At 35.8% G+C, this 26,997-nt stretch overlaps 1 protein-coding gene across 6 annotated transcripts in view; it reads right to left on the reverse strand.

Annotated features, from left to right (window-relative positions):
• CNOT2 (CCR4-NOT transcription complex subunit 2) overlaps positions 1-26,997 on the reverse strand; it is a gene marked incomplete at its 5' end in the record, with an annotated part of 114,047 nt that overhangs the window by 68,103 nt on the left and 18,947 nt on the right. For 4 of the 6 annotated variants that reach the window (XM_081250101.1, XM_081250100.1, XM_081250099.1 and 1 more), the window contains one exon: positions 3,791-3,863. In XM_081250101.1, the coding sequence (XP_081106227.1) occupies positions 3,791-3,863 (73 nt within the window). Of the gene's footprint in view, positions 1-3,790; positions 3,934-26,997 lie in introns of all 6 variants that reach the window. The other 2 variants (XM_081250103.1, XM_081250104.1) reach the window with 1 other exon arrangement.

Raw genomic sequence — 26,997 nt, forward strand, 5'->3', positions numbered from 1 at the left:
CACTAGAAAAGATACAAACTAAACTGTTAAAAGTAAAACTGTGAAGGTAAACTTTCACATTCTATAGCTCTGTAATTTAAAAAACTAATAGAAAGGAAATAAAATAGTTAATGGCAGGGGGAGAGAGGAGGAAATAGCAATACCATCACTGCCATCATTCTCTGACAGGATACATTCCACAACGTTAGTGTGGTATTCTAGATAATGAGGTATTCTTAAGGAACATACAGACTAGGATGCATTAGATCTAGTTTATAAACAACATACACTGAACTAGCTAGCATATGATGTGATCAATGACCTCAAAGTAGCATTCTAAAAATCTTGGAGAGATATATATGTAAGTGGCATTTCCCCCAGCACGCTTTGCAGTTTCTTCCTGTCACCTCTTTCTTTGTTTTATTTAATTTTATTGAAACAACATGCATTTGAACACCCATTATGTAACTGAAACCATGCTAGGTACAGGCAGTACCAAAATAAATATGGCTCCAGTTTTCAAGATGCTCGTAACATACAGTAGCACTGTCTAATACAACTCTGTGCAATAATGGAAAAGTTCTATATCTGCACTGTTCAATATGGTGGCCACCAACAGCATGTAACTATTGAGCATTTGAAATGTGGTCGATGTGACTGAGAAATTAAATTATTTTATTTTGTTTAAATGAATTTAAATACCACTTATGGCTAGTGCCTACGGTACTGGACAGCACGGGGCTACAGCAAGACAGGGAAAAATAAACATAATTACATTGTATCATGGTACACACTAAACTAGAAGTATGCACAAAAGCTACAAAAGCAAGGAGAAGGAATGCTGAAGCCCATCACAGAATGGCTTCTGAAAGTATTGATACCTGATTCTTGAATCATGGAAGAAAGGTGAGGCATTACATGAAGAGGAACCCAAACAAGTAAAGGTTTAAAGTGTAAAAGTGCATAGCATGGAGATTAAAAAGCAGTTTTATATTACTCAATGGAAAAACTTTTCCATTTATATTACTCAATAAGCAAACAGAGGAGACAATGGAAATAAAAGTATGCGGGGTCAGAATGTGTAAAGATTATAAGTAATGTTTAGGAGCTCGTCTGCATTATATAAGAGAGGGGAAGAAGGCACTGGTAAGTTAACCTGGTAATTAATATGGTTAGATTTGTGCATGCTCATAGTTGGAATAAATTAGTGTAAATTAGAGAAAGAAAAGAAAATTCTAGCTAAAAACTGGAGTTATATTTCCTTGGAAGAAGCTTGACAATCTTTCTAAAAGAATAAACTATAAACCATTTACTAATTAAATTATCTCACCTGAACTAATATACCAGTCTGTCTATGCAAATAAACTTCAACTACTCTAGTCATACTCAAAAAACTTTTAACTGGGCTTAAATTCGTAGTGAGAAATGAAACACACAAAGTAGATACCAATAGAAAACTCAATACTTCAACCAACACCCATTTAAAAGTCATTAGGTTTTAGCACAAAGCTGAGGGAATGCACCTTCCCAAATGAGTTCCTAAGTCTTTAATCAAGTCCACAACGAAAGGAGAACTGGGGAAATATTATCCTTTTTATTAAACTCTGGACTATTAGCTTATTATTATCAGAATGCTTAAATAACACTGTAAGACATCAAGTACCCTCCAAAAACAAAAGGCCTCAACAATAAATTAATGAGTATAAACACGGCTACAAAGAAATCCTACTTTATCCATGAAAAACAACAAATAAAATTCCTCCGAAATGGAATTGTTAAAAATCCAGATCATTTCATCTCAGCATATACAAACTCTTAGTGCTACCAATATAAATATTAGTAATTTATCTACTATTCCTTTGAATTTCCCATATGCTCTTGATATACTCATCATAATTATCAGACAGGAAATTATATTTCTATACATGTATTTTTCAAAAGAGGCTTTTACAAGTAATTTTACAATGGCAATTTAAACAAGTGTTTCCAAGAATATTTCAACATGCATTAATTGTCACTAAGTAACAAGAAAAGAGAAAAGGGAAAATACTTTCAGGCAGAAGAACCCTAACCAAAAATGCATTTTCAGGTAAGCTAAAAAACCTGGATTATTTGTAAATAATGTGACTGAAACAGTGTGACTCTAAACCATTTTTTAAGAGTAGAATGAACAGGAATTAGAAAATCTCTTCATGTATAAAATATAATCTCCTTTTATTCCTTTCTTAAGTGTAAAATTTGGAATTCTTTATTAATATGATTCCATAAAGTAAATTAATCATACTGTGTGATCATACAAAAGTTCTACTTACGTTTTACAAACTGGATTATAAACACTGAAAAGCCACACAATCTAGAATCACGACATTCTTAAAATAATTTAGCAGAATCTATCAAAAGATACAACAACCCAAGTAGTGTAACCAATTAAAATCTTATGAGTCAAGGTAGTTGGAAGTGGTTGTGAGGCAGGAGGAGTTACAGCAAGTATAAGTAATGAACAGAGGCCATGTTGATCAATTCTATAAAAACAATTCAGAACAGAAAAGGTTACAGGGAGAACTGATTCTGCATAGCCACAGCTTACTCTGGCTTATTAAAATTATAAAAATCTGGCAAGAAACTTCAGACATAAAATTAGGTCAAATTCTAGAAAGGTTAAATATGACACTACTTTTCATTATGGACAGTGCCCAAACCAGAACCTAAGTCTTGTGTTCAAAGCCTCTTTGTTATCTCACCATGAAGACCCATTTACAATTTTCTCCAATGTTCACTGTTCCAATCTGAGGGAAGAAAAGACTAACTGGGCTAAAATAAATGATTAGAAGATAAATGGTTAGTTAACAAAAGCTGCTGCTATCACACTAGTTGCCTTCACAGCCTGGAGGGAACAAAACTTGTGGGTGGAAGGGAGAGAGGGAGCCTGGATATGTATTTGTGAAAGAAGCCTAAAGCTTACTCCTACTTAACTATGGACTACTGTGTATTCTGAGTCATTACATAATTTGATATTAAATTATTAACAAATGAATAAAGCAGATTTTCTTTGAAAAAATTAAATTCAAATGTCAGAGTTTTTAAAATCACTATTTAATATAGCACTATCTTTAAAATTCACCTTCTTTTAAAAGTTCAGAAAGAAAACAGGAATATTATACTTCAACCATCCTTTCAGCATCCTTATATTTCATAGGGGATGGATATTATTAACTAACTTAATAAATGAGCAAACAAGGATCTAGCATTATAAGGACAGCAAGCTAATGACAAATTCAATAGAATTGGGGTCTCTGAGTACCCTGGGATTTTCATTTCTATTTCTTCTATACTCTAACCAACTTTGTCTACATTCCTGTGATGCTCTAGTACCCCGAATAGAGCCTAAGACTTCAGATTTAGTCTTCCAGAAATAATATGTATAAAAGCAATCAACATTTTGTTTTATGGAATACTAGCTCTGAATCCAGCCATGAAGTCATAAATTGTGTTTTAGATAATCTAAGTTTTGACACAGATATACACACCAGAAAATTTATGTTCTGACACTAAAAGAATATATATACATTTATTATAAGAATATATATACATTATTTATAAGAATAAATATACATTTATTATAAGCATGCTTTATTCTGAAAAATGTTCCCACTATTTCAACTGTCAAACCCAACATACGTATTTTTAAAATTATAACCCCAATTTTTCAAACTCAGGTGTATCCAACCTGATTCCAATTAAATACAACATGTTAAACAGTTCATGTAACTATATGACCAACAGAAAAAAGGAAAAAAAGTTTTGATCTTACCTGGTAGTTTCTTTTCTCAGATAATGTATGTCCATCAGTCCTCACCATAGAGTCGTGTCCTTTCCTCACAGTACTGGAGGCAATCAAATAGAACTGTCACTCAAGGGTCGTGTCACAGGAAGGACCGCCCACCAGTTCTCCCTCTAGAGTGGAATTATCCAAAAGCCGTCAAAATTACTAACATGTAAACATATGAACAGCAGCAAAAATATCCAATATGATACATAGAAAACAAAACCAAAAAGTACTCTTTTTATATCCTAATTGATCTTCCTCTTAACCATCTAGGGAGGGCTAGACTGGCAGACGTATTTTATTTGAGATAGAAGTTATTAAATATGAAAACCTTTCCCTTCCAATTAAAACTGTCTGCCAGACCTCACACATAGAAAGAAACTTACAGTGAATAAAAATGGAGTGGACAAAAAAGTTCAGCCCTGAATTGACACATTTTTTTCTTTTAAATAAACATCCTCCTCTTAGTCTCAGAAATGTTCAATTAATTCAGATTCAGTCATTTAATTTCAAATCCCTCTCCTCAAAATGCTTAGTTATACAGCCGCTATTCATTCAGTTTATGAGGTTTTTTCCTATGCCATAAGACGGGAATTCATCCTATAATGTTAGGATGATTAATCCAGATGCAAACCTAACTTAATATTCTATTAAAATTTACTCCAATGAAGAGTAGTAACACATGTCAACTTTCTGGAAGCCTCTGTTCTTCAGTCCTCCAATTTCATGCATACGCTAATAGAATTTGCTTTTTTACATTAGGGTAGAAAAATAATGGGGCTTATTTCTTAACCTGGACAGAGCTAAATAAGTCCAAAATGACTAGGCACTGTAAACCCCAGTTACAAAAAAAAAAAAAATCAATCACCGAAGCAGAGGTAATAGTCTCTAGAGATGCTAACTCAAAAACGTAAACTGAAAATGAAAGACCAAAAATTCAAAAGTGGTATCTACAAAGAATTTGTAAATAGTTGTTTTTAAGACTAAAGTCTTACTTTTACTTTTACCTAACTTTTAGTAAAATGTTTACCCCAGGAAAGTAGTAAGTTAGTACACCTACTGAACAATAGTTGCTAACCACTAAAAATTATATTCAAATTTAGAGCAATTATTTAATATTAGACAAAATTTACTTTCAGAGAGGATAATAAAAACATCTAATTTAATCTTATAAGGAGTTATGAATCAATTTTACTAAAACCAATAAACATGCACATACACGTACACATGGATTACGTCTAAAAAGCAATCTAGTAAGAAAGTCAGAAAATTTTTCAAGGAAAACATTAAAAATTAATATTATTAGATTTAAGTTTTAAAAAGAATTCATGTACTGAAAACCTACACTCCACCTCCTCTCTTATGCCTGATCACAAGTTAGTGGGTGCTATATACTTTTACCTAATTTTGACCATCTTGCATTGTAAATGTTTGGCTGAAATACTTCAGAGATGCCTGGCTCTATGGCAAAAATGTAAATGTGCATTACCAAATTTATATGTACTACTGGAATTAAATGTCTCTCTCAAAAGTAACAAAGGAGAAAGGTTTTTTAAAGCATAAGTATATTTACTGCTATAAATATAATCCTAGCAAGGAATTAGGTTATTCATAAAGAAAATCTATCTACTGAATTGGATGTTCAAGAATCGTTAAGTGACATACATTTAGCTCCAACTTAAATGTTCATGACTGTCACAAAATGAGAACAAACCTATTTATTATGCATCCTCTAAACAACATTAACCCTGTTTTAATGTATTTTATAATATTAAGAGAGTTTAAAACAGTACTTGCTTTACTATTAACATGTTCATGACAAGTCTGAATTCAATGGACAATAAGTGTAAAATTTCAGTTTTTTCTTAGAAAATAAGCATGTTTTCCTTCTTAAATAAGTTTAAGAATAAGTTTAAAGTCCATGCACTATCTTCCATTTGTACCAGTTTCATCAAAAGATATGTTAGAAATCTAAAATCAAGCAAAGCTATTCTATTTTCAACAGCATAACATTATATATATATATGAGATAATTAGGACTTTATATGCTAAATAATATAATTAAAAATATTTAATCTGTACATTTACCAGATTAAAAAATATTAACTTTGGAATACTATGGATTTAGTACAAAAGTAAAGCTTGTTTTGTTTCCTCATCTTGGGATAACTTCAAGTATTTCATGGCTTAGGGTTTCAAACAACAGCCACTATAGGCATACCTCCAAGATATTGCAGGTTCAGTTCCAGATCACAGTAGTAAAGCAAATACCACAATAAAGCAAGTCATACAAACATTTTCGTTTCCCAATGCATGTAAGTTATGTTTACACTATACTGTAGTCTATTAAGTATACAATGGCATTACGTCTAAAAAAACAATGTATATCCCTTAACTAAGAAACACTTTATTGTTAAAAAATGTTAACTGTCCCTGGAACCTCCCGTGAGTCATCATCTATTGCAATACTAACATCAAAGATCACCGATCACAGATCACCAAAACAAATATAAGAATAATGAAAAAGTCTGTAATATTTCAAGAGTTCCAAAATGTGATGGAGATGTGAAGTGAGCAAATGCTGTTGGAAAAACAACACCCACAGACCTGTTTGATGCAGGATTACCATAAACCTTCCATTTGTAAAAACACAATAGAATAATAAAGCACAATAAAGCAAAGTGCAGTTGTTAAGGGAACCACCGACAGAAACCTCCTGCCCTGGCCAGACACGACAGTAACCACTTGCTTGAGTTATCTTACAACAGGAGGTCCTGGTAAAGAACACAGAACTAACAAGCTACCACCAACCGGAAGAATTCGGGAAAGGTCAAAAGGAGAGGAAACACCAGTCCATATGTCCTACCAACCTCCCAGAATCCTTCTTGCTGGAATCCATCTTGGCTGAACGACGGGTGCACCACCAGGAAGAACCCTGAGTCAGAATGATTGGCCAGAGACAACCTGGAAGCTAACCCCATCACCATAAAACCCAGAGACTGCGAGCCACGTGGTAGAGCAGTTCTCCTGGGTTCCCTTACCCTGCTGCTCTCCACATGGGCGCCCCTTCCCAATAAAGTCTCTTGCTTTGTCAGCACATGTGTCTCCTCGGACAATTCATTTCCGAGTGTTAGACAAGAGCCCACTCTCGGGCCCTGGAAGGGAAGGGGTCCCCCTTCCTGCAACACAATGAGACAAGATGTATGCCTGTATGTGTTCTAACCAATATAGGAATCAACATTCTATACTGAACAATAACTAAAAATCATTATCTCCTTTCAATAAACAAAAGGAAAAAGAAATGAAGGCACTCTATTTTCTTCTGGGTAAACATGAAAAGCTAACATTTGTCACCACTATCTTATATTAAACAAAGATGCTCAATAACAGATTGTGTTGATACTCATCATATTAGGAATGAAAGGACAGTGAATAGATAAAAAAGGATGTGAATATATGTGTGACACAGAGAATATGTGAAAAGAAGAAAACATGAGAACATGCACCCTAGGTACCTAAATTTGTTAAAGTTTATGCACTGCTTTTCCCACAAAGTCCTATAAATATTTAAAAAGTCAGAAAAGACAAATATTTATAAAACTAAAATGAAATTTTCTATAAGGCAGGGATACCTTCCAAGACAGAAAACTACCTTCCTACCTTAGACAACTAGAAAACTAGAAAAAAATGTATGAAACAATGATTTTTCAGACACTGAACACCATCTCAGGACAGAGATCATCAAGAGAACAAAACAAAAGTAAGCTCTATTGCCTGTAGAGTTACAAGGCTGAAACACAGGGAGGGGGTTAGGCGTTGGAACCCAACTGGCACAACAGTCTCACTGAGTTAAGGAAAAAGAGTTCAGAGTTAGGGGAAACACCAAGACAGCTAGAATTCGCAGGGCAAATGGAGAGAAGGAAGCTGCAAAGAGCTCCAAAGATATGGAGAGAGATTCCCCTCAAGGTTTTAGCTAAGTAATGATCTGTGCATGCATGTGAAAAAACTACTGAATCTGAAGAAAAAGCCTCTGAAAAGGAGTAGTCAGAACAATCCCCAGAGCTCATGTTCCCATCAATGAGAGTAGGACCTCTTAACACACAGGATACTGAATAAAGTTCAGAAGGTAATGAAAACCTCAGTAATGAAACCAAATAAGCTTTAAACTAAAGTATGTTCTTGACCAGCACTAAGAGAGCTTAAAACCAAGCCTCAAAAAGATCAAAAGAATTCTAAGTACCATAACTGAACCCCTAAACAAAGCCCAACAATATTTAAAACAATACAACAAAAAGCATCATTAAATAATGTAAAATTAAATGTTTGGCATCTAATCAGAAACACTAGCCATGCAAAGAAGCACGAAATACAACCCATAACAAGGTGAAATATAATAAATGGAAATAAACCAGCAATTATACAGATGATAGAATTAGTGGCTTAAAGAGGTACTGTAAATGTATTCCATACATTCAAACAAATAAAGAAAACTATGAACATAATACCAGAAAGGCAAGGTATCAGGGCTTCCCTGGTGGCACAGTGGTTAAGAATCCGCCTGCCAATGCAGGGGACACAGGTTCCAGTCCTGGTCTGGGAAGATCCCACGTGCCGTGGAGCAACTAAGCCTGTGCGCCGCAACTACTTAGCCTATGCTCTAAGAGCCCGTGAGCCACAACTACTGAGCCCACGTGCCACAACTACTGAAGCCCGTGCACCTAGAGCCCATGCTCCGCAACAAGAGAAGCCACCGCAATAAGAAGCCCACGCACTGCAATGAAGAGTAGCCCCCTCTCGCTGCAACTAGAGAAAGCCCTGAGCAGCAACAAAGACCCAACTCAGCCAAAAACAAATAAATAAATAAATTTTTTAAAAAATTAAAAGAAAAAAGAAATTCAAGGTATCAAAAATACCTAAGTTGGCAGAAAGAGGAATTTTTTTTTATGGTGACAGAAAGGTTCTGTATCTTGCTTTTGGTGGTAGTGGTTATACGACTGTACACATGTGAAAAATACCACAGAATGATAAAAACATACAAAAAAGTGAATGCATGCAGAAAAGGGTAAAGCGAATTAATTTGCAGTCTAGTAAGTTATACCGATTTCTGGTTTGGATAATGCACTACAGTTATGTAAGATGACATCACTGGAGGAAGATAGGTGATGGGCATATGGGACCTCCTTGTACTATTTTTGCATCTTATGAATTTATAATTTGAAAGTTAAAAGATTTTTTAAAGGCTCAAACTGTTCATCTAGAGATAAAAATTCAATATCTCTAATTAAACATGCATTGGATAGGATTAATAGCAGATTAGATACTCCAAAAGAAAAGTTTAATGAATTGAAGACATAGCAATAGAAAAAAATCCAAAATTAAACACTGTGAGAAAAGAGGCTAGAAAAAAAAAAAAAGGAACCATGGGACAATGAACAGTGAGATATCACTAGGGACAGTGAACTGTTGGGCAATATCAAGCAGTCTAAAATTAATGTAATTAGTATCCCAGAAAGAGTAGAAGAACAGGAGGACAGAAAAAAAAGGCCAAACTTTCCCTAAATTTGTTGAGAACTATAAACTCAGATCCAATAACTTCAAAGACCTCTAAGGAGAGCAAAAAAACACACTTCATCATTTGACAGTCAAACTACTGAAAAACAGTGATAGAGAAATCATAAAGCAGCCAGAAGGGGAAAAAAGAATACATAGAGAAACAGAGATAGAAATGATGGCAAACTTGTCACCAAAAACAATGCAAATCAGGGGAGAGGTAATCAAGTTTTTTCTTGCCTTGAGGGGTGTGGGATCTCAGTTCCCAAACCAGGAGGGACTGAACCCGGGCCATGGCAGTGAAAGCCCAGAATACTAACCTGTAGGCCATCAGGGAACTCCCCTCAACATTTTTTTTTTTTTTTGGTACGCGGGCCTCTCACTGTTGTGGCCTCTCCCGTTGCAGAGCACAGGCTCCGGACGCGCAGGCTCCGTGGCATGTGGGATCTTCCCGGACCGGGGCATGAACCCGTGTCCCCTACATCGGCAGGCGGACTCTCAACCACTGCGCCACCAGGGAAGCCCTCCCCTCAACATTTTTAAACTATAGAAAAAAAATATAAAAAACTATCAACCAAGAATTCTAAATCTAGCTAAAATATCTTTCAAAAATGAAAGCAAATACATTTGGAAGGGTTTGGCAGTTTTTTATAAAGTTAAACATAGACTTAACATACAACCCAGTAATTGTGCCCCTAGGTATTTACCAAAATGTACTGAAAACTTATGCTCATACCAACACCTATACGTGAATGTTTATACCATGTAAGATGTTCTTCAATAGGTGAATGGATAAATAAAAACACATCTACACAACAGAATTCTATTCAACAATTTTTTAAAAAGCTATTAATTTATGCAACAAGGATGAATCTTAAATTCACTTGCTAAGGCAAAGAATCCAGACCAAAAAGGCCATATAGTGTTTCTATTCATGACATTCTGGAAAGGCAAGACTATAGAGATAGAAAATAGATCAATGGTTGCCAGGGAACTGGAGGAGTGACTGACTACAAAGGGGACACAGAGGGAACTTTTAAAGAGATTGAATTATTCTATATGGTACTGGAGTGGACACAGATGCTATGCATGTCCTGAAATCCATAGAACTTCACAACATGAAGAGTAAAGCTGAATGTATGCAAATCTTAAAAATCAACTAGGTTAGAAATACAGAACTGGCAAAAGAGTAACTGTATTACAAATGTATGACACAGCCACACTGAAGGGGGTATGGAAAATGGTGCTGGCCTAAATAACTTTGGAAGATGGTATTGTGACTGGTAACTGTAACAGAAAAAAAAAAGAACTCTATATAAACACTGTGTTCTGGTTGGTAAAGTGATTCCTTACAAGGCTATGGATTAGTAATGCTGAAACAACTATACATGTCTACTGAAGATAAACAATAAGTAAAATGGATGGTGGTTGGTGGGAGCCAGATTTCCCACTTCAGGAAAGTTACAGGTAAGCAAGGAGAAAAGGCTAGAACGAACTATGTAGTACCTCTATTGCTATCAGTTTGTTCTCAACTACAAAACACTTTAAATATGGTAACCATTCAGATTATTAGAGAATGGATCATTTCACTGGTATGTTGTATGTTGCTTGAAAACAAAAATTTATAAAATGCTAGGTGATTAACAGGTATGTCAAAATTGTATTTTAAAAGACAGGCTTGATGAAGCAATATTTAAAAGATTTTTAAACAATGTAAACAAAGCTAATTTTTTAAAGCCTCCAAATTGTATTGAATATTTGCAAATAACTAAGTCAAAAAACTAATCTTTTTAACAGACTGGTAACAGAATTAAATTTCAAGAACGCAAAGTAATTCATGTAACACATGTATCACTAGTGTCTACTCATGCAATAACTTCTCTCAAATTCAAGATACTTTTAGAATAAAGTTACTGAATATACCAGTATAAATGATAAAAGAATAAACATTTTACACCTTCTTTTCTGTTGAAAGCCCATGAAATAGATTTAGTCATGCTATCAGCTTAAAATCTGACAAGAAGCCAGTAAGAGGGAAAATATAAACCAAATCTTAATTAATATAAGATAAGCAGGCTTATTCATCCTAGGTGTTTCCTTAAATCAGAGGCTAATAAAAATTCAGCACCTAATATTATCTAAATAAATGGTAACTGAACCCCAATTTTTCTTTCAAAAAAAGATTTCTCAAAATAAGAAATCAATTAATGAGTAAAATTTCTAGAAAATACTTAATTGGAGAGAAAAAATAATTAACTTTATTCTCCAAATTCTATTAAATTTTGGATGTCATCATCATACAAAAATATACACCTTGAATGGAACAATAACCAGAAAATCTGAATTCTAGTTAGTATTAGCCTGATCAGTTTCTCCTCTCTGGCTTCAGTTTCTTAATCTGTAAAATAAAGTCATCAATTTAGATGATTTTTTTTTAATGTGTGCAGCTCCAAAATCTTGTATTTTAAATGTTCTGTGTCAAAGTAATCCATTTAGGAAAGTGGACAATTACAGTTGATTTTTTTCCATGTTTTCTTTTTTCCTCCCACTTTATTGCTCAATAGTACTTTACAACACGGCCCAAATATTTTGGAGGCTGGGAATGGTATCTAAATAAACGATTTTAGGGACTTCCCTGGTGGTCCAGTGGTTAAGACTTCACCTTCTAATGCAGGGGGTGCAGGTTCGATCCCTGGTCAGGGAGCTAAGATCCCACATGCCTCAGGGCCAAAAAACCAAAACATAGAACAGAAACAATATTGTAACAAATTCAATAAAGACTTAAAAAAAAAAAGATTTTAATTTGGTAGTCTTTACCAAACTCAACTTTAAGCTACAATGTGAATTTGGTTAGGTTAAGAGAGTTGAACCCGTTGTTGGGCAGGTTTTATTTTCTGATATAGAGGATGTTATATTCCAAGTTGGCTATTAAACACACTACCAGATGTGACCAATTTCACTGGAGCTCAATAAAAGCTGAAGTAAATGCACTTAGCATTATCTTTAAAATCTTAGGATTTCTCAAATTCCAGAACTATGTTAAGCAACATTTTCTTGTTAGTAGGTAGGCTGCAGTTACAAATATTTTATGAACTATTTTCTGAACTAATTTTTGGTTCGATCATATAGATAAATGTTTTCAAAATTCTGAGTTGATGACTTGTGTTACATATAAGAAACGTGGGCAGACAAAATAAAAATAAATAAAACTCAGGCATTTCTGTTTTATACCAAACTTAGTCTGGGAAAAATGCCACATCAACTAAAAATAGTTTTTCTGAATGTTTTAATAATACATGTTTCAAGAGTCTATGACTAACATGTAAAATGAAAAGTTGCCTACATTTACAAATGAAAACAAATAAAAATAAATCAACACTATTCTTTTGAAATCAATTTACTCTCTGGTTGTCATAACTTAATGTTTTGTAACTTAATTTTGTGTGTCTTCTATTTTCTGTACTGGTAGCGTTCCTGATGCACTATTTCTTACATATCTGTGTAGTTCTGTCACATGTATTTCAAGGAGGCTTCTAGGTACCTGACACATGGAATTTACTGTGAGTAATAGACAGTAGATCTATCTGTCTAAAAGGCGCAGCATCTCGAATCATAATTCAAAAAGAGTCATGTACCAAAATGTTCATTGAAGCTCTATTTACAATAGCCAGGACTTGGAAGCAATCTAAGTGTCCATCATCGGATGAATGGATAAAGAAGCTGTGGCACATACATACAATGGAATATTACTCAGCCATAAAAAGAAACGAAATTGAGTTATTTGTAGTGAGGTGGATGGACCCAGAGTCTGTCATACAGAGTGAAGTAAGTCAGAAAGAGAAAAATAAATACTGTATGCTAACACATATATATGGAATCTAAGAAAAAAAAAAGAAAGAAAGGTCATGAAGAACCTAGGGGCAAGACGGGAATAAATACACAGACCTACTAGAGAATGGACTTGAGGATACGGCAAAGGGGAGGTGTAAGTTGGGACAAAGTGAGATAGTGGCATGGACATGTGTACACTACCAAACGTAAAATAGATAGCTAGTGGGAAGCAGCCGCATAGCACAGGGAGATCATCTAGGTGGTTTGTGACCACCTAGAGGGGTGGGATAGGGAGGGTGGGAGGGAGGGAAGCGCAAGAGGGAAGAGATATGGGAACATATGTGTAACTGATTCACTTTGTTATAAAGCAGAAACTAACACACCATTGTAAAGCAATTATACTCCAATAAAGATGTTTAAAAAAGAAAAAGAAAAAAATAATAAATAAAAGGCCCAGCATCTCAAGACAGAAATTTTCTACTACCAAGTCTAAAAAGTTCCAAATAAAATGAAATACAGGGCTTCCCTGGTGGCGCAGTGGTTAAGACTCCACACTTCCAATGCAGGGGGCACAGCTTCAATCCCTGGTGGGAGAACTAAATCCCACATGTCACGTGGCACAGCCAAAAAAATTAAAAAAAAAAAAATTAGTCTCACAGTCTATTAGAAGGGACATACTGGTTCTATTAATTCAACAAAGGAACTTGTGTAAGTTATAATCTATAAGTCGAATTCCTTAAAATATATAACAGGTCCTTTCTTACTCTTCCTTGTAAAATGGCTATAAGTTCATTAAATATTGTTATTTTACATCAGCAATTGAATATAGCACATGGAACCAGAAATCTGAAAACTTTAATGCTAACAATTTTTATACGTAATACATACATATTTTTTCTCATAATTTATCTAAGTTGTTCATTCTACTGATAGGGTAATATTAAAAACTGACTAGTTCATATCAAGTATTTAGACTTAATTACTAAATTCATGACAATTAAGCTCACCAAACTACCTCATTAAAAAGTTGCTCTTAACATAAATCTAATAAGTCAGTTATATATTAAAATAAATTTTTTAAATCGCAAAACTAATTTTTTCCAGTTTTCATAAGAGTATTAAAATAAAGCTTAAGGGCTTCCCTGGTGGCGCAGTGGTTGAGAGTCTGCCTGCCGATTCAGGGGACATGCGTTCGTGCCCCGGTCTGGGAAGATCCCACATGCTGTGGAGCAGCTGGGCACATGAGCCATGGCCGCTAAGCCTGCGCGTCCGGAGCCTGTGCTCCGCAACGGGAGAGGCCACAACAGAGAGGCCCGTGTACGGCAAAAAATAAATAAATAAATAAATAATAAAATAAAGCTTAAGGAGTTCCCTGATGGTGTAGTGGTTAAGAATCCACCTGCCAATTTAGAGGACATGGGTTCGAGCCCCAGTCCAGGAAGATCCCACATGCCGCGGAGCAACTAAGCCCATGCACCACAACTACTGAGCCTGTACTCTAGAGCCCGCAAGCCACAACTACTGAGTCCGTGTGCCACAACTACTGAAGCCCAGGTGCCTAGAGCCTATGCTCCGCAACAAGAGAAGCCACCGCAATGAGAAGCCTGCACACTGCAACGAAGACCCAACACAGCCAAAAATAAATAAAATTAAAAAAAATAATAGAGCTTAAGTAAAAAGCAGAAACGAATAATTACACCACTCCATTTAAAGAAGATAACATAGTGAACACTAACTAAGTAGACATTCTCCCAACTCCTCAAAGTTTATTTTTTGTAAAACACAAAGGGGCAACTTCTGGTACAGTTTCTGGCATGAAAGTCAAGGGAATAGCCACAGATACTCTGCAAAGCACTGATACATGAATGTCTAGGGCACTAACACAGAGGGGAAGAGACAATAGGCATATTTATAGAGGATAGAAATAGGCTAAAGGATTTACACTGTTTTTAATCACAGGATGCACATCAGAATCACCGAAGGTTTTTTTTTTTAAGAAATGTTAATGTCCCCTCCCTTGCCCCTACTTTAATTAATTTGTCAGGGATGGAACCTGGTCAGCGGGTGCTTTTTAAAGTGCTCCAGGTGATTCGAATGTACAGCCAAGGTTAAGGCTGTCGGGTTAAGACTTTATAAGAAAGTGAAATTCAAAAATGTTTTCATCTCAGTGTAAGTACTAAGCAAAAAGAAACATATAAATTGAAGGTAGTATATAAGAGACTGTACAGTTCCTATGCACGCCAATGCACCCTTTCCCTGCCTCTTACTCACTCTACCTCTGAGAAATAATGCTGGGCCTTCAACAGTAATTTTTACACTGTTTTTTTTTTTTTTTTTTTTTTCTTTTTGCGGTATGCGGGCCTCTCACTGTTGTGGCCTCTCCCGTTGCGGAGCACAGGCTCCGGATGCGCAGGCCCAGCGGCCATGGCTCACGGGCCCAGCCGCTCCACGGCACATGGGATCCTCCCAGACCGGGGCACGAACCCGCATCCCCTGCATCGGCAGGCGGACTCTCAACCACTGCGCCACCAGGGAGGCCCTACACTGTTTTTTAAGCACAAGATTTCTTTTGTTGAAATACATACATTGTAAGTGCAGAAGCAAATAATCAGAAGAAGTAGATTACAGTAAAACTTCCTTATTACAAGAAATTTCTAATAAAAAAGTTCCTCTAATATATTCAATACTTAGGTTTTAAAAATGTCCACTATCTTAACATTTCTTCCTAGAAATGTAATATTAACTATCATTTGCCAAGCATTAGGCACTTTGCAGTAAATACTTTATATATAATTTCTTTCAACCCTCAAAATAATTCTATAAGGTAGATATTGCTGTCTCCTTTTTACAGATGAGAAAACAAACTCTAACAATAAGGAAATAACACAAGGTCAAGAGGTAGTTAACTAAGCTGGAAGTAACAGGGCCAGAATTTGAGCTCTTGTTCACTTAACTTGAATTCAATCTTTACATACATATATGTATATGTATATATACATATACACATGCACACACATGTATCTCATACCAATTATGGTTTCATGAAGAAAATGTGATATATATATTTCTTCATGAAATCGTAATTGGTATGATACCATATAAATATCATAGATACATCATATACATATATCATACCAATTATGGTTTCAAAAAAAATGAAATCATTTCTGGAAATTCCAGCTGTCAAATAATACATCTATTCAGAAGTCTCACTATTCTTCTATAAGAAGGAAATCAGCAATGGGGTGACAAGTAACAGACATTAATCAGCTGGAGATTCAAAGTTCAGAAAGACCCCTATCAGGAAATAAAGTACCCACAATATCCTTTCACACTGAGCTTTAGACCCTAAGCAGAGAAAAAACAGGCACTGTGTCACAAGGCAAACAGCTAAATTGTTTTGTTAAAGTTTTAGGGCTACCAGATTACTATCGTCAACCGAGGTCTCTGTGTCTATCCCAGTCACAGAAATGAATAAATGCAATGTACCTTATCTTTATTCTTTATACAATTCTCTAAGAAGGAAGCTTCAAAATGCCTTAAAGAAGTCCAGTTTCTACATCCTTCTGAATTTTTGCATATGTTTTCTACTTTTTAAATTGCCTCTCTACAGCAGACACTCCTGGTTGACTCCCTAACAGTCCAGTCCTTCTCCCTGTGACTGCCATAGTTGTTCAGTGGTTCATGTTTCCAAGTTATTCTCCACAGTTATAAAGCAATGAATAACACAAAGTTACAGTAACATTCACATCTTTAATAGTAATATTCATTCATTGAGAAATGTATTTAATATTTATTAAGCACAATTTACGTTTACCTAACACACAGTAGACACTCAATTAAATGTCTTCGCAGACTGGGACTTCCCTGGGGGTGCAGTGGTTAAGAATCTGCCTGCCAATGCAGGGGACGCGGGTTTGAGCCCTGGTCCGGAAAGATCCCACATGCCACGGAGCAACTAAGCCTGTGTGCCACAACTACTGAGCCTGTGCTCTAGAGCCCGTGAGCCACAACTACTGAAGCACGTGCACCTAGAGCCCGTGCTCTGCAACAAGAGAAGCTACTGCAATGAGAAGCCCGCGCACCGCAACCAAGAGTAGCCCCCACTCTCCGCAACTAGAGAAAGCCCACGGGCAGCAACGAAGACCCAATGCAGCCATAAATAAATAAATTGATAAAAAAAAGAAAATGTCTTGCCAGACTGATAAGAACAGGAGTTTTTAACCTGGGTTCTAAAAATATTCAGTTTGTTGGGAATTCCCTGGCAGTCCAGTGGTTAGGACTCGGCACTTTCACTGCCGTGGCCCAGTTTCAATCTCTGGTGGGAGAACTAAGATCCTGCAAGCCATGCGGTGCGGCCAAAAAAAATAAAAATAAAAAATTCAGAGTTTGTTGATTGAATGCAGAAGGTATGAACTTGGATGGAAAAAAGTTACATCTTTATTCTTCTAACCTCTAATTGAAATTTGGTATATCTTTAATTAAAAATGTAAGTAATATGGGGGGATGGTGGTGGGATGAATTGGGAGGTTGGGATTGACATATGTATACACTAATATGTATGAAATAGATAACTAACAAGAACCTGCTGTATAAAAAATAAATAAAATAAAATTCAAACATTCAACAACAAAAAAAGTAAGTGATAATCATCAAAAAGACCACAAATAAAGGATATGGAGAAAAGGGAAACCTTGTAGTCTGTTGGTGGGAACGTAAATTGGACAGCCACTGTGGAAAACAGTATGGAGGTTCCTCAGAAAACTAAAAATAGAACTACCAATGATCCAGCAATTCCATTCCTGGGTATTTATCTGAAGAAAATAAAAACTAATTTGAATAGATACACCCCCCCTATTTTAACAGCAGCATTACTTACAATAGCCAAGATAAGGAAGCAACCAAAGTGTCCATCAACAGATGAATGGATAAAGTAGAAGTGGTGTGTGTACACACACACACACACACACACACACACTAGAATACTACTCAGTCATAAAAAAGGATGAAATGTTGCCACTGGCAACAACATGAAAAATGAACCTGGAGGATATTATGCTTAGTGAAATAAGTCAGAGAAAGACAAATGCTATATGTTATCACTTATTGTGGAATCTAAAAATAAAACAAAGGAATGAATATAATAAAACAGAAACAGACACAGAAGAAACTAGTGGATACCATGTCATTCTATGGGGAGAGGGAAGAGGAGAGAACAAGAAAAGGATAGGGAATTAAAAGGTACAAACTAGTAGGTATAAAATAAATAAGCTACAAGGATATATTGTACAGCATAGGAAATATAACCAATATTTTAGAGTATCTTTAAATGAAGTATAATCTACAAAAACTTGGAATCACTATGTTGTACAACTGAAACTAATATATTATAAATCAACTATACCCCAATTTTAAAAAGTGTTAAAAAAAAAAGTAACCAACAAGCCACAGTGGTATTACCTGTGATTTTGTTACCGTTAGAAACTACAGATATTTTCAAAACACTTCAGTTGCTTCAAATCTCAAATTTTCATTTATGTTCATTACTAGCCTAAAAATTACTATACACCATTGGACATTGTTGATATGCACATTACTGAATTTATTTATTTGATATTTTAAAAACCATATTCTAATATAACTGGTGTCCTCATAAGCATGTATATTTAATTTTGCACACCTAAAATATTGAAAAAGGGTCGACATGTGTCACCAGAGAGCCACAGGGGTTCATGGCCCAAAAAAGTATAAGAACACCTGGGTCAGAATTTCAGGGCAAGAAGAATAAGGTTGTTTGCAGAGGATAACAGAAAGCACAGCAAATCAAGAAAAAGAAAAGGCCTCAGAGCATATTCAGTCGAAACTTCTTGTTTTAAAGATAAAGAAATTGTGGTCTAGTGGGAGTGTTGAAGGTCACACACACAGCTAATTAGTGACAGAGCCAGAGAAAACAGAATCCAGGTTTTCTGGCTCAGGATCCAAGGCTAAATGAACTTTGATGTGACTTGGCTATAACAAAACAAGATAGGGCAAAGACAACTCTGCACAAGACACAATTCCTTGCACTGAATGCATAGAAATAGCCAAATACCTGAATATTCCAAATGTTACTAAAATATATTGTTTCTCCCACTTTTCCTGAAACATCTACTTCTTGGTCTATTTTCCCACTTTATAGAGAGACATGGGTAAAGTGAAATTTTTACTTCCCTCCTGATCTATGATAAGTACAAGAGCATAAGCACAACAGTAGATATCAAATAACCGCTAGTATCAATATCAAGGAAAGAATAGAAAGCAGAGACTGTGACAAACTGGAGAGTCTGTGAACCACCTAAAGAAGGTAGCTGCTACTATTCAACTCTAGCTAAATGCTATCAAGAAAAGAACCGTCAACTCAGAATTGTAGATGGAACAAAAGTATCCTTCAAAAAATAAAGGTGAAATAAATATATTTTCAGAAGAAAGAAAACTAACATAAATCATCATGAGCCAACCTGCTCTAAAAACAGGAAGTTTCTTTGTACAAAGGTAAATAATGAAGCTTAGAATTTCCTGAATGAAAAACAATAAAAATGGCAAATATGTGGGAATGTATACTAGACCAGGAAACAGCAAACTTTTCTGTAAAGGGCCAGCCTGATGGTAAATACTTAAGGCTTTGCAGGCCCAAAAGTCTCTGTTGTGATTAATCAATTCTGCACTTACAGCACAAGAGAACCCACAGACAATACATAAACTAAGAGCTGTGGCTGTATTCCAATAAAATTTTATTTATAAAAGCAGGTGGCACGCTGTATTTAGCCAATAGTCAGTTTGCCAATCCCTATTCTTTCCTTCTTAAATTCTTTAAAATATGTGTGATAATTTAAAGGAAAATTTACATCACTGTCTGAAGGGGTATATGAACCATGTAGATATAATATGACAATTACAGTGTAGATGATGTGAGGAACGGGAACTACATGGTGACAAGATTATAAATTGTAATAACTGTAGTGCGTTGAATTGTGTACCAATAAAGATATATTCAGGTTCTAATCCCTGGTATCTCTGAATGTAACAATATTTGGAAATAAAGTCTTTGCAGATGCGGCCAAATAAAGAGGAGGTAATACTCAATTTGCGTGGGCCCAAATCTAATGACGACTATATCTTTCTATGAAAAAAGGAGAACTTCCCTGGTGGCACAGTGGTTAAGAATCCGCCAGCCAATGCAGGGGACACAGGTTCTAGCCCTGGTCCGGGAAGATCCCACATGCCGTGGAGCAACTAAGCCTGTGTGCCACAACTACTGAGCCTGTACTCTAGAGCCTGTGAGCCACAACTACTGAGCCCGTGCGCCACAACTAACAAAGCCCGCACGCCTAGAGCCCATGCTCTGCAATAAGAGAAGCCACCACAATGAGAAGCCCGCGCACCACAAACAGTAGCCCCTGCTCGCTGCAACTAGAGAAAGCCCGCATGCAGCAATGAAGACCCAACGCAGCCAAAAAATAAATAAATAAATTTATTTTAAAAAAAGAAAAAAGGAAATAGAGACATACACAGAGGAAAGATAACCAAGTGAAAATGAAGGCAGAAATAGAAGTGATGCAGCTGTAAGCCAAGGAACATCAAGGACTGCTGACAACAACCAGAAGGCAGAAAAAGCAATAAAGGATTCTTCCCCAGAGCCTCGAAAAGAAGCATGGCCCAGCTGGTACCTTGATTTCAGACTTCTAACCTCCGAAATGAAGACACAACATGAATAGTCTTAAATCTGTTGAAAAAATTGAATTCACACAGTTATCCTCCAGGTCAAGATAGTTTCACTAGTGAATTCTTCCAAACATTTCTAAAGAAGAAATAGTGCCAATCTGACACAATGTCTTCCAGAAAATAGAATGGGAGGGATTATTTTGTAAGTCACTTTTATGAAGTTAACATTACATTGATACCAAAACCAAAGAGAATACAAGAAAAAAAATCTTAAAGACCAATCTTCCTCATTTTTTGCAAAAATCCTCAACAAAATATTAGCAAATCAAATTCAACAAAATATCCAAAGATTAATAAATGACGAATGAATAAGCCTTATTCTGGGAATATACTTGCTCTCCCTTCTTTTCTCAGTTTCTTTAAATAAGATAAAATCATATGAAATAATAACAACATATTGTTGGGTTTATAAAATATTCAGCTGCAATATGTACAACAATAACAGCACAAAAAGGAGGAAGAGGGAATAGAGCTATACAGGAATAAAATTTCTGTATCTCACTGGAATTAAATTAGTACATCTGAAGTAAATCCTAATAAGAAGAATATAGTAAGCCCTAGTGCAACAACTAAAAAAATAATATAAAATAATATAGTGTAAATAACATTAAAGGAACTAAAATGTTATAGTAGAAAAACACCACTTGATGCAAAAGAAAGCAGTAAAGGAGGAACAAAACAAGCAAGACATGAAAACATACAGAAAATATAGCAATATGGCAGACATATATTCCACTACATCAATACCAATATTAAGTGTATCAATAAATGATTAAAGAATCCAATCAAAATGCAGAGTGTCAGACTGCAAAAATAAAAATAACACAAACTAAATGTCCATCAACAGATGAATGGATAGACAATGTGGTGTATATACATACATACATATATATGGGTGTGTGGGTATATGTATTCCTACATATATATAGGAATATATATATATATATGAATATTACTCAGCCATAAAAAAGAATGAAATAATGCCATTTGCAGCAACATGGATGGACCCAGAGATTATCATACTAAGTGAAGTAAGCCTGACAAAGACAAATATCATATGATATCACTTATATGTGGAATCTAAAAAAATGATACAAATAAACTTACTTACAAAACAGAAATAGACTCACAGACATAGAAAACAAACTTACCCTTTGATTACCAAAGGGGAAGGGGGGATAAATTAGGAGTTTGGGATTAACAGATACACACTACAAAAAAATAAAATAGATAAATAAGGACCTACTGTATAGCACAGGGAACTATCTTCAGTATCTTGTAATAACCTATAATGGAACAGAATCTGAAAAACGACACACACACACACACACACACACACACACACACACACACACACACACACACACACACACACACACACACACACACACACACACACACACACACACACACACACACACACACACACACACACACACACACACACACACACACACACACACACACACACACACACACACACACACACACACACACACACACACACACACACCCCCTACCTGAATCACTTTGCTGTATACCAGAAATTAATACATTGTAAATCAACTCTACTTCAATTAAAATAATAATAAATTAAGAAATACTTTCTTGCTAAAAAAGGCTAACCATCATCATCATCAGAGCCTTCAGCAAATCATAATCTTTTTGCAACAGTAACATCAAAGATCACTGATCGGGCTTCCCTGGTGGCGCAGTGGTTGAGAATCTGCCTGCTAATGCAGGGGACACGGGTTCGAGCCCTGGTCTGGGAGGATCCCACATGCCGTGGAGCAACGAGGCCTGTGAGCCACAAGTACTGAGCCTGCGCGTCTGGAGCCTGTGTTACTCAACAAGAGAGGCTGCGATAGCGAGAGGCCCGCGCACCGTGATGAAGAGTGGCCCCCGCTTGCCACAACTGGAGATAGCCCCCGCACAGAAACGAAGACCCAACACAGCAAAAATAAATAAATAAAATTAAAAAAAAAAAGATCACTGATCACAGACAAAATAATAATGAAAAGGTTTAAAATATTGCAAGAATTAACAAAATGTGACACAGAGACACAAAGTGAGCAAATGCTGTTGGAAAAACTGGCACCAACAGATTTGCTCGAAGCAGAGTTGCAACAAACCTTCAATTTGTAAAAAAACAAAATATCTTTGAAGCACAATAAAAAAAGGTATGCCTGTATTGGTTGTTTCCCCTCATGATCACGTGGCTGACTGGGAGCTTGTGGCTTGCTGCTGCTGCTGCCTAGCATCACTAGAGAGTTTCCTACCATATATCGCTTGCCTGGGAAAAGATCAAAATGCAAAATTGTAAGTACAGTTTCTACTTAATGCATATCACTTTTGTACCACTGTAAAGTTGAAAATTCAAGTCAAACAATCATAAGTTGGGGACCATCTGTAATAGATTTTATAATAGTTTAATAAAAGAGTTCAGCAGGGCTTCCCTGGTGGCGCAGTGGTTAAGAATCCTCCTGCTAACGCAGGGGACATGGGTTCAAGCCCTGGTCCGGGAAGATCCCACATGCTGCGGAGCATCTAAACCCGTGAGCCACAACTACTGAGCCCATGTGCTGCATCTACTGAAGCCCGTGCGCTCTGCAGCCGGTGCTCCACAACAAGAGAAGCCACCGCAATGAGAAGCCCGCGCACTGCAACGAAGAGTAGCCCCCCACTCGCTGCAACTAGAGAAAGCCCACGCACAGCAACAAAGACCCAACACAGCCAAAAATAATAAATAAATAAATTTATTTTAAAAAAAGAGTTCAGCAAGTTTGCAGAGTATAAAACAAACATGCAAAAGTCAACTGCATTTCTATATACTAACAATGAACAACCTGAAGATGAAATTAAGAAACAATTCCAGTTATGAAGCATCAAAGAGAATGAAATACTTGGGAATGCATTTAACAAAAGAACTACCAAATTTATCTTCTGAAAACTATAAAACATTGTTGAAAAACCTAAAGATCAACCATATAAATGGAAAAGACAGTACAAAGACCAGAATACATAGATGGCAATACTCCCCAAACTGATCTACTGACTCAAAACAATCTGGCTTCTTTGAAGAAACTGACAAGTTATTCCAAAAATTCAAGGGACTCAGACTAATAAAAACAATCTTGAAAAAGAACAAAGTTGAAGGATTCATTCTTCCAGACTTGAAAATAGATATAGCAACAAAAAAGAATTGAAAGTCTAGAAATAAGCCCTGACATTTTATGGTCATTTCATTTTAGACAGGATGCCAAGATAATTCCATGGGCGAAAGTATAGTCTTTTAAACAAATGGTGCTGGGACAACTTAATACCCACATGCAGAAGAATCAAGCTGGACCCCTTTCTCACATCACATACAAAAATTAATTCACATGGGCTGTAAACATAAATGCATGAGCTAAAACTATAACACTCTTAGAAAACAGAGGGATAAATCTTCGTGACCTTAGGTTCTTCAACATGACGGCATGAGTAACAACAAGATAATATGCTGGATTTCATCAAAATTAAAAACTTTTGTGATGAAAATATACCATTAAAAAAGTAAAAATAGGGCTTCCCTGATGGCGCAGTGGTTGAGAGTCCGCCTGCAGATGCAGGGGACGCGGGTTCGTGCCCCAGTCCGGGAGGATCCCACGTGCCGCGGAGCGGCTAGGCCCGTGAGCCATGGCCGCTGAGCCTGCGTGTCTGGAGCCTGTGCTCCGCAGTGGGAGAGGCCACAACAGTGAGAGGCCCGCGTACAGCAAAAAAAAAAAAAAAAAGTAAAAATAAAACCCAGAGAATGGGAGAAAATATTTGAAAATTACATATCTAGTTAGGAATCTGTACCTAGAGTATACAAGGAACTCTTACAACTGGTTAATAAAAAGACAAGCTAGTTTAGTTTAAAACTAAACAAAGGATCTGGATCCGAACAGACATTTTTCCAAAGAAGATAACACATATTTGTAGTCAAATATGTATACAAAAAAATGTTCATGTCATTAACCACCAGGGTAATGTAAATCAGGTATCTACAACATACACAGGAGGATGACAACAATAAAAATGACAAATAATAACAAGCATTAGCCAGGATTTGGAGAAACTGAAACTCTAACATACTGCTGGTGGAAATAAAAATTCTACAGCTGCTTTGGATAACAGTCTGGCAGCTGAAAAGGTTAAACACAGTATCATCATTTGACCAAACAATTCTACTATGTACGCAACCAAGAGAGATGAAAACATACACAAAATGAAAACCTACACAAAAACTTGTACACAATATCCATAACACCATTATTCATAATAGTCAAAAAGTAGAAACGGAAATGTCCATCAACTGATAAATGAATAAATGGGATATATCCATACTGCAGCATACTCTTCAGCTATAAAAGGATTAAGATATTGCTAAATGCTTCAACATATATGATCTTTGAAAACATTATGCCAAGTGAAAGAAGCCAGTCTCAAAAGACCATGTATTCCACTTACATGAAATGTGTAGGATAGGGAAGTGCGTAGAGACAGAAAGTAGATCTGTGGTTGCCTGAAGCTGGGCAGAGGCAGGAGTTGAAAGAAAAGGGGAGGGCCTGCTAAAGGGTATAAGAGTTCTTCCTGAGGTGAGAAAAATGTTCTAAAATTAACTGTGGTGGTGTTTGCAAAGCTCTGTGAAAATACTAAAAACCACTGAACTGCACATCTTAGATGGGTGAGTTAAAACGTGGTATGTGAATTATAACTTAATAAAGCTGTTAACACTTTAAGACTGCAAATCAGGCAAGGATGTCCCAGGCAGTACAATTATGCAAGAAAAAGAAATGAACAAACAAAAAAACATAGATCGGAAAAACAGAAAAAATAAATCTTCCCTATCTGCAGATGGTATGGACTGCCTGAGTAAAATATGCCAAACAATCTACAAAAAAACTCCTAGAACTACAATGTAAGTTTTGCAAGGTCAAAAGCAAGATCAAGATATGAACAAAATCCTACTTCTATATGCGAGTAATAGCTAGTACAGCTCCAAATAGTTTCCTCAAAATTAGACATTCAGGCATAAATATGAGATACATAGTTATAAATCTAACAAAACATGTGCAGGTTCTGTATGCTGAAAACAACGAAACATTGATGAGATAAAAGACATACTATGTCTAAGAATTAGAAAGCAATATAATTAAGATGTCAACTCTCTTCTACTTGATCTATAGATCAATTAAATATAATGCCAATCAAAATCCCAACAGGATTTTTTAAATAGATAAACAGATTTCCATTAGTCATTAGGGAAATCCAAATAAAAACCACAATGAGATCAAACACACAAGAATGGCTACATTCACAAAAATAGACAAGTATTAGGAAATGGAAAAACTGGATCCTTCATACATTGCTGGTGGGATGTAACATTGCTCTAGGTGCTGGAGATACAGTCAAGATACTAAGTAAAAATAAGACAAGAAAGATACCTGCTCTCATGGAATCTTCATGTAACTAGCAAATAATGAACAAAAATGATTTTTGATAGTGCTAAATGTTAAGCCAAACAGAGAGTATTGTGATACTGCAAAAGGCACACTGGATAAAAGTAATAGGAATTACTTTCTGAGATTACAATTGATAAGTCATCATTCAAAGGATGAGGTGTGTGTGTGTGTATGTATAAAAAGGCTCACCTGTTAAATAAGGACTCAAAAGTATTTTCTCCTATTTATCATCTTATTAAATAAAATGGTTTTTCTCTCTTTATTAAACACATGTAACTAACCAAGGGATTTTAATCTACAGAAAATGACCACTATCACCATAAACTGATATACTGTTTACAAAAAGCCAAGAACACTAATTTTAATTAGGTTTGATTTTTGAAATACTGAAATAACGAACACACTCCTATCTTCATTGATCCCTTGGGGTATGCACTCAGGATTAAGAACCACAAACCTAAATGAAGATATTTCTGGTCTATCTGAATGCATAAAAACTGAATACTAGGTTTTTAAGAAACTTAACTCATTTTTTTTCTATCTTCAAAGGCAAAATTTACTCTA

The sequence above is a fragment of the Mesoplodon bidens genome (genome assembly GCF_964165515.1).
Source record: "Mesoplodon bidens genome assembly, chromosome: 11".
Lineage (NCBI taxonomy): Eukaryota > Metazoa > Chordata > Mammalia > Artiodactyla > Ziphiidae > Mesoplodon > Mesoplodon bidens.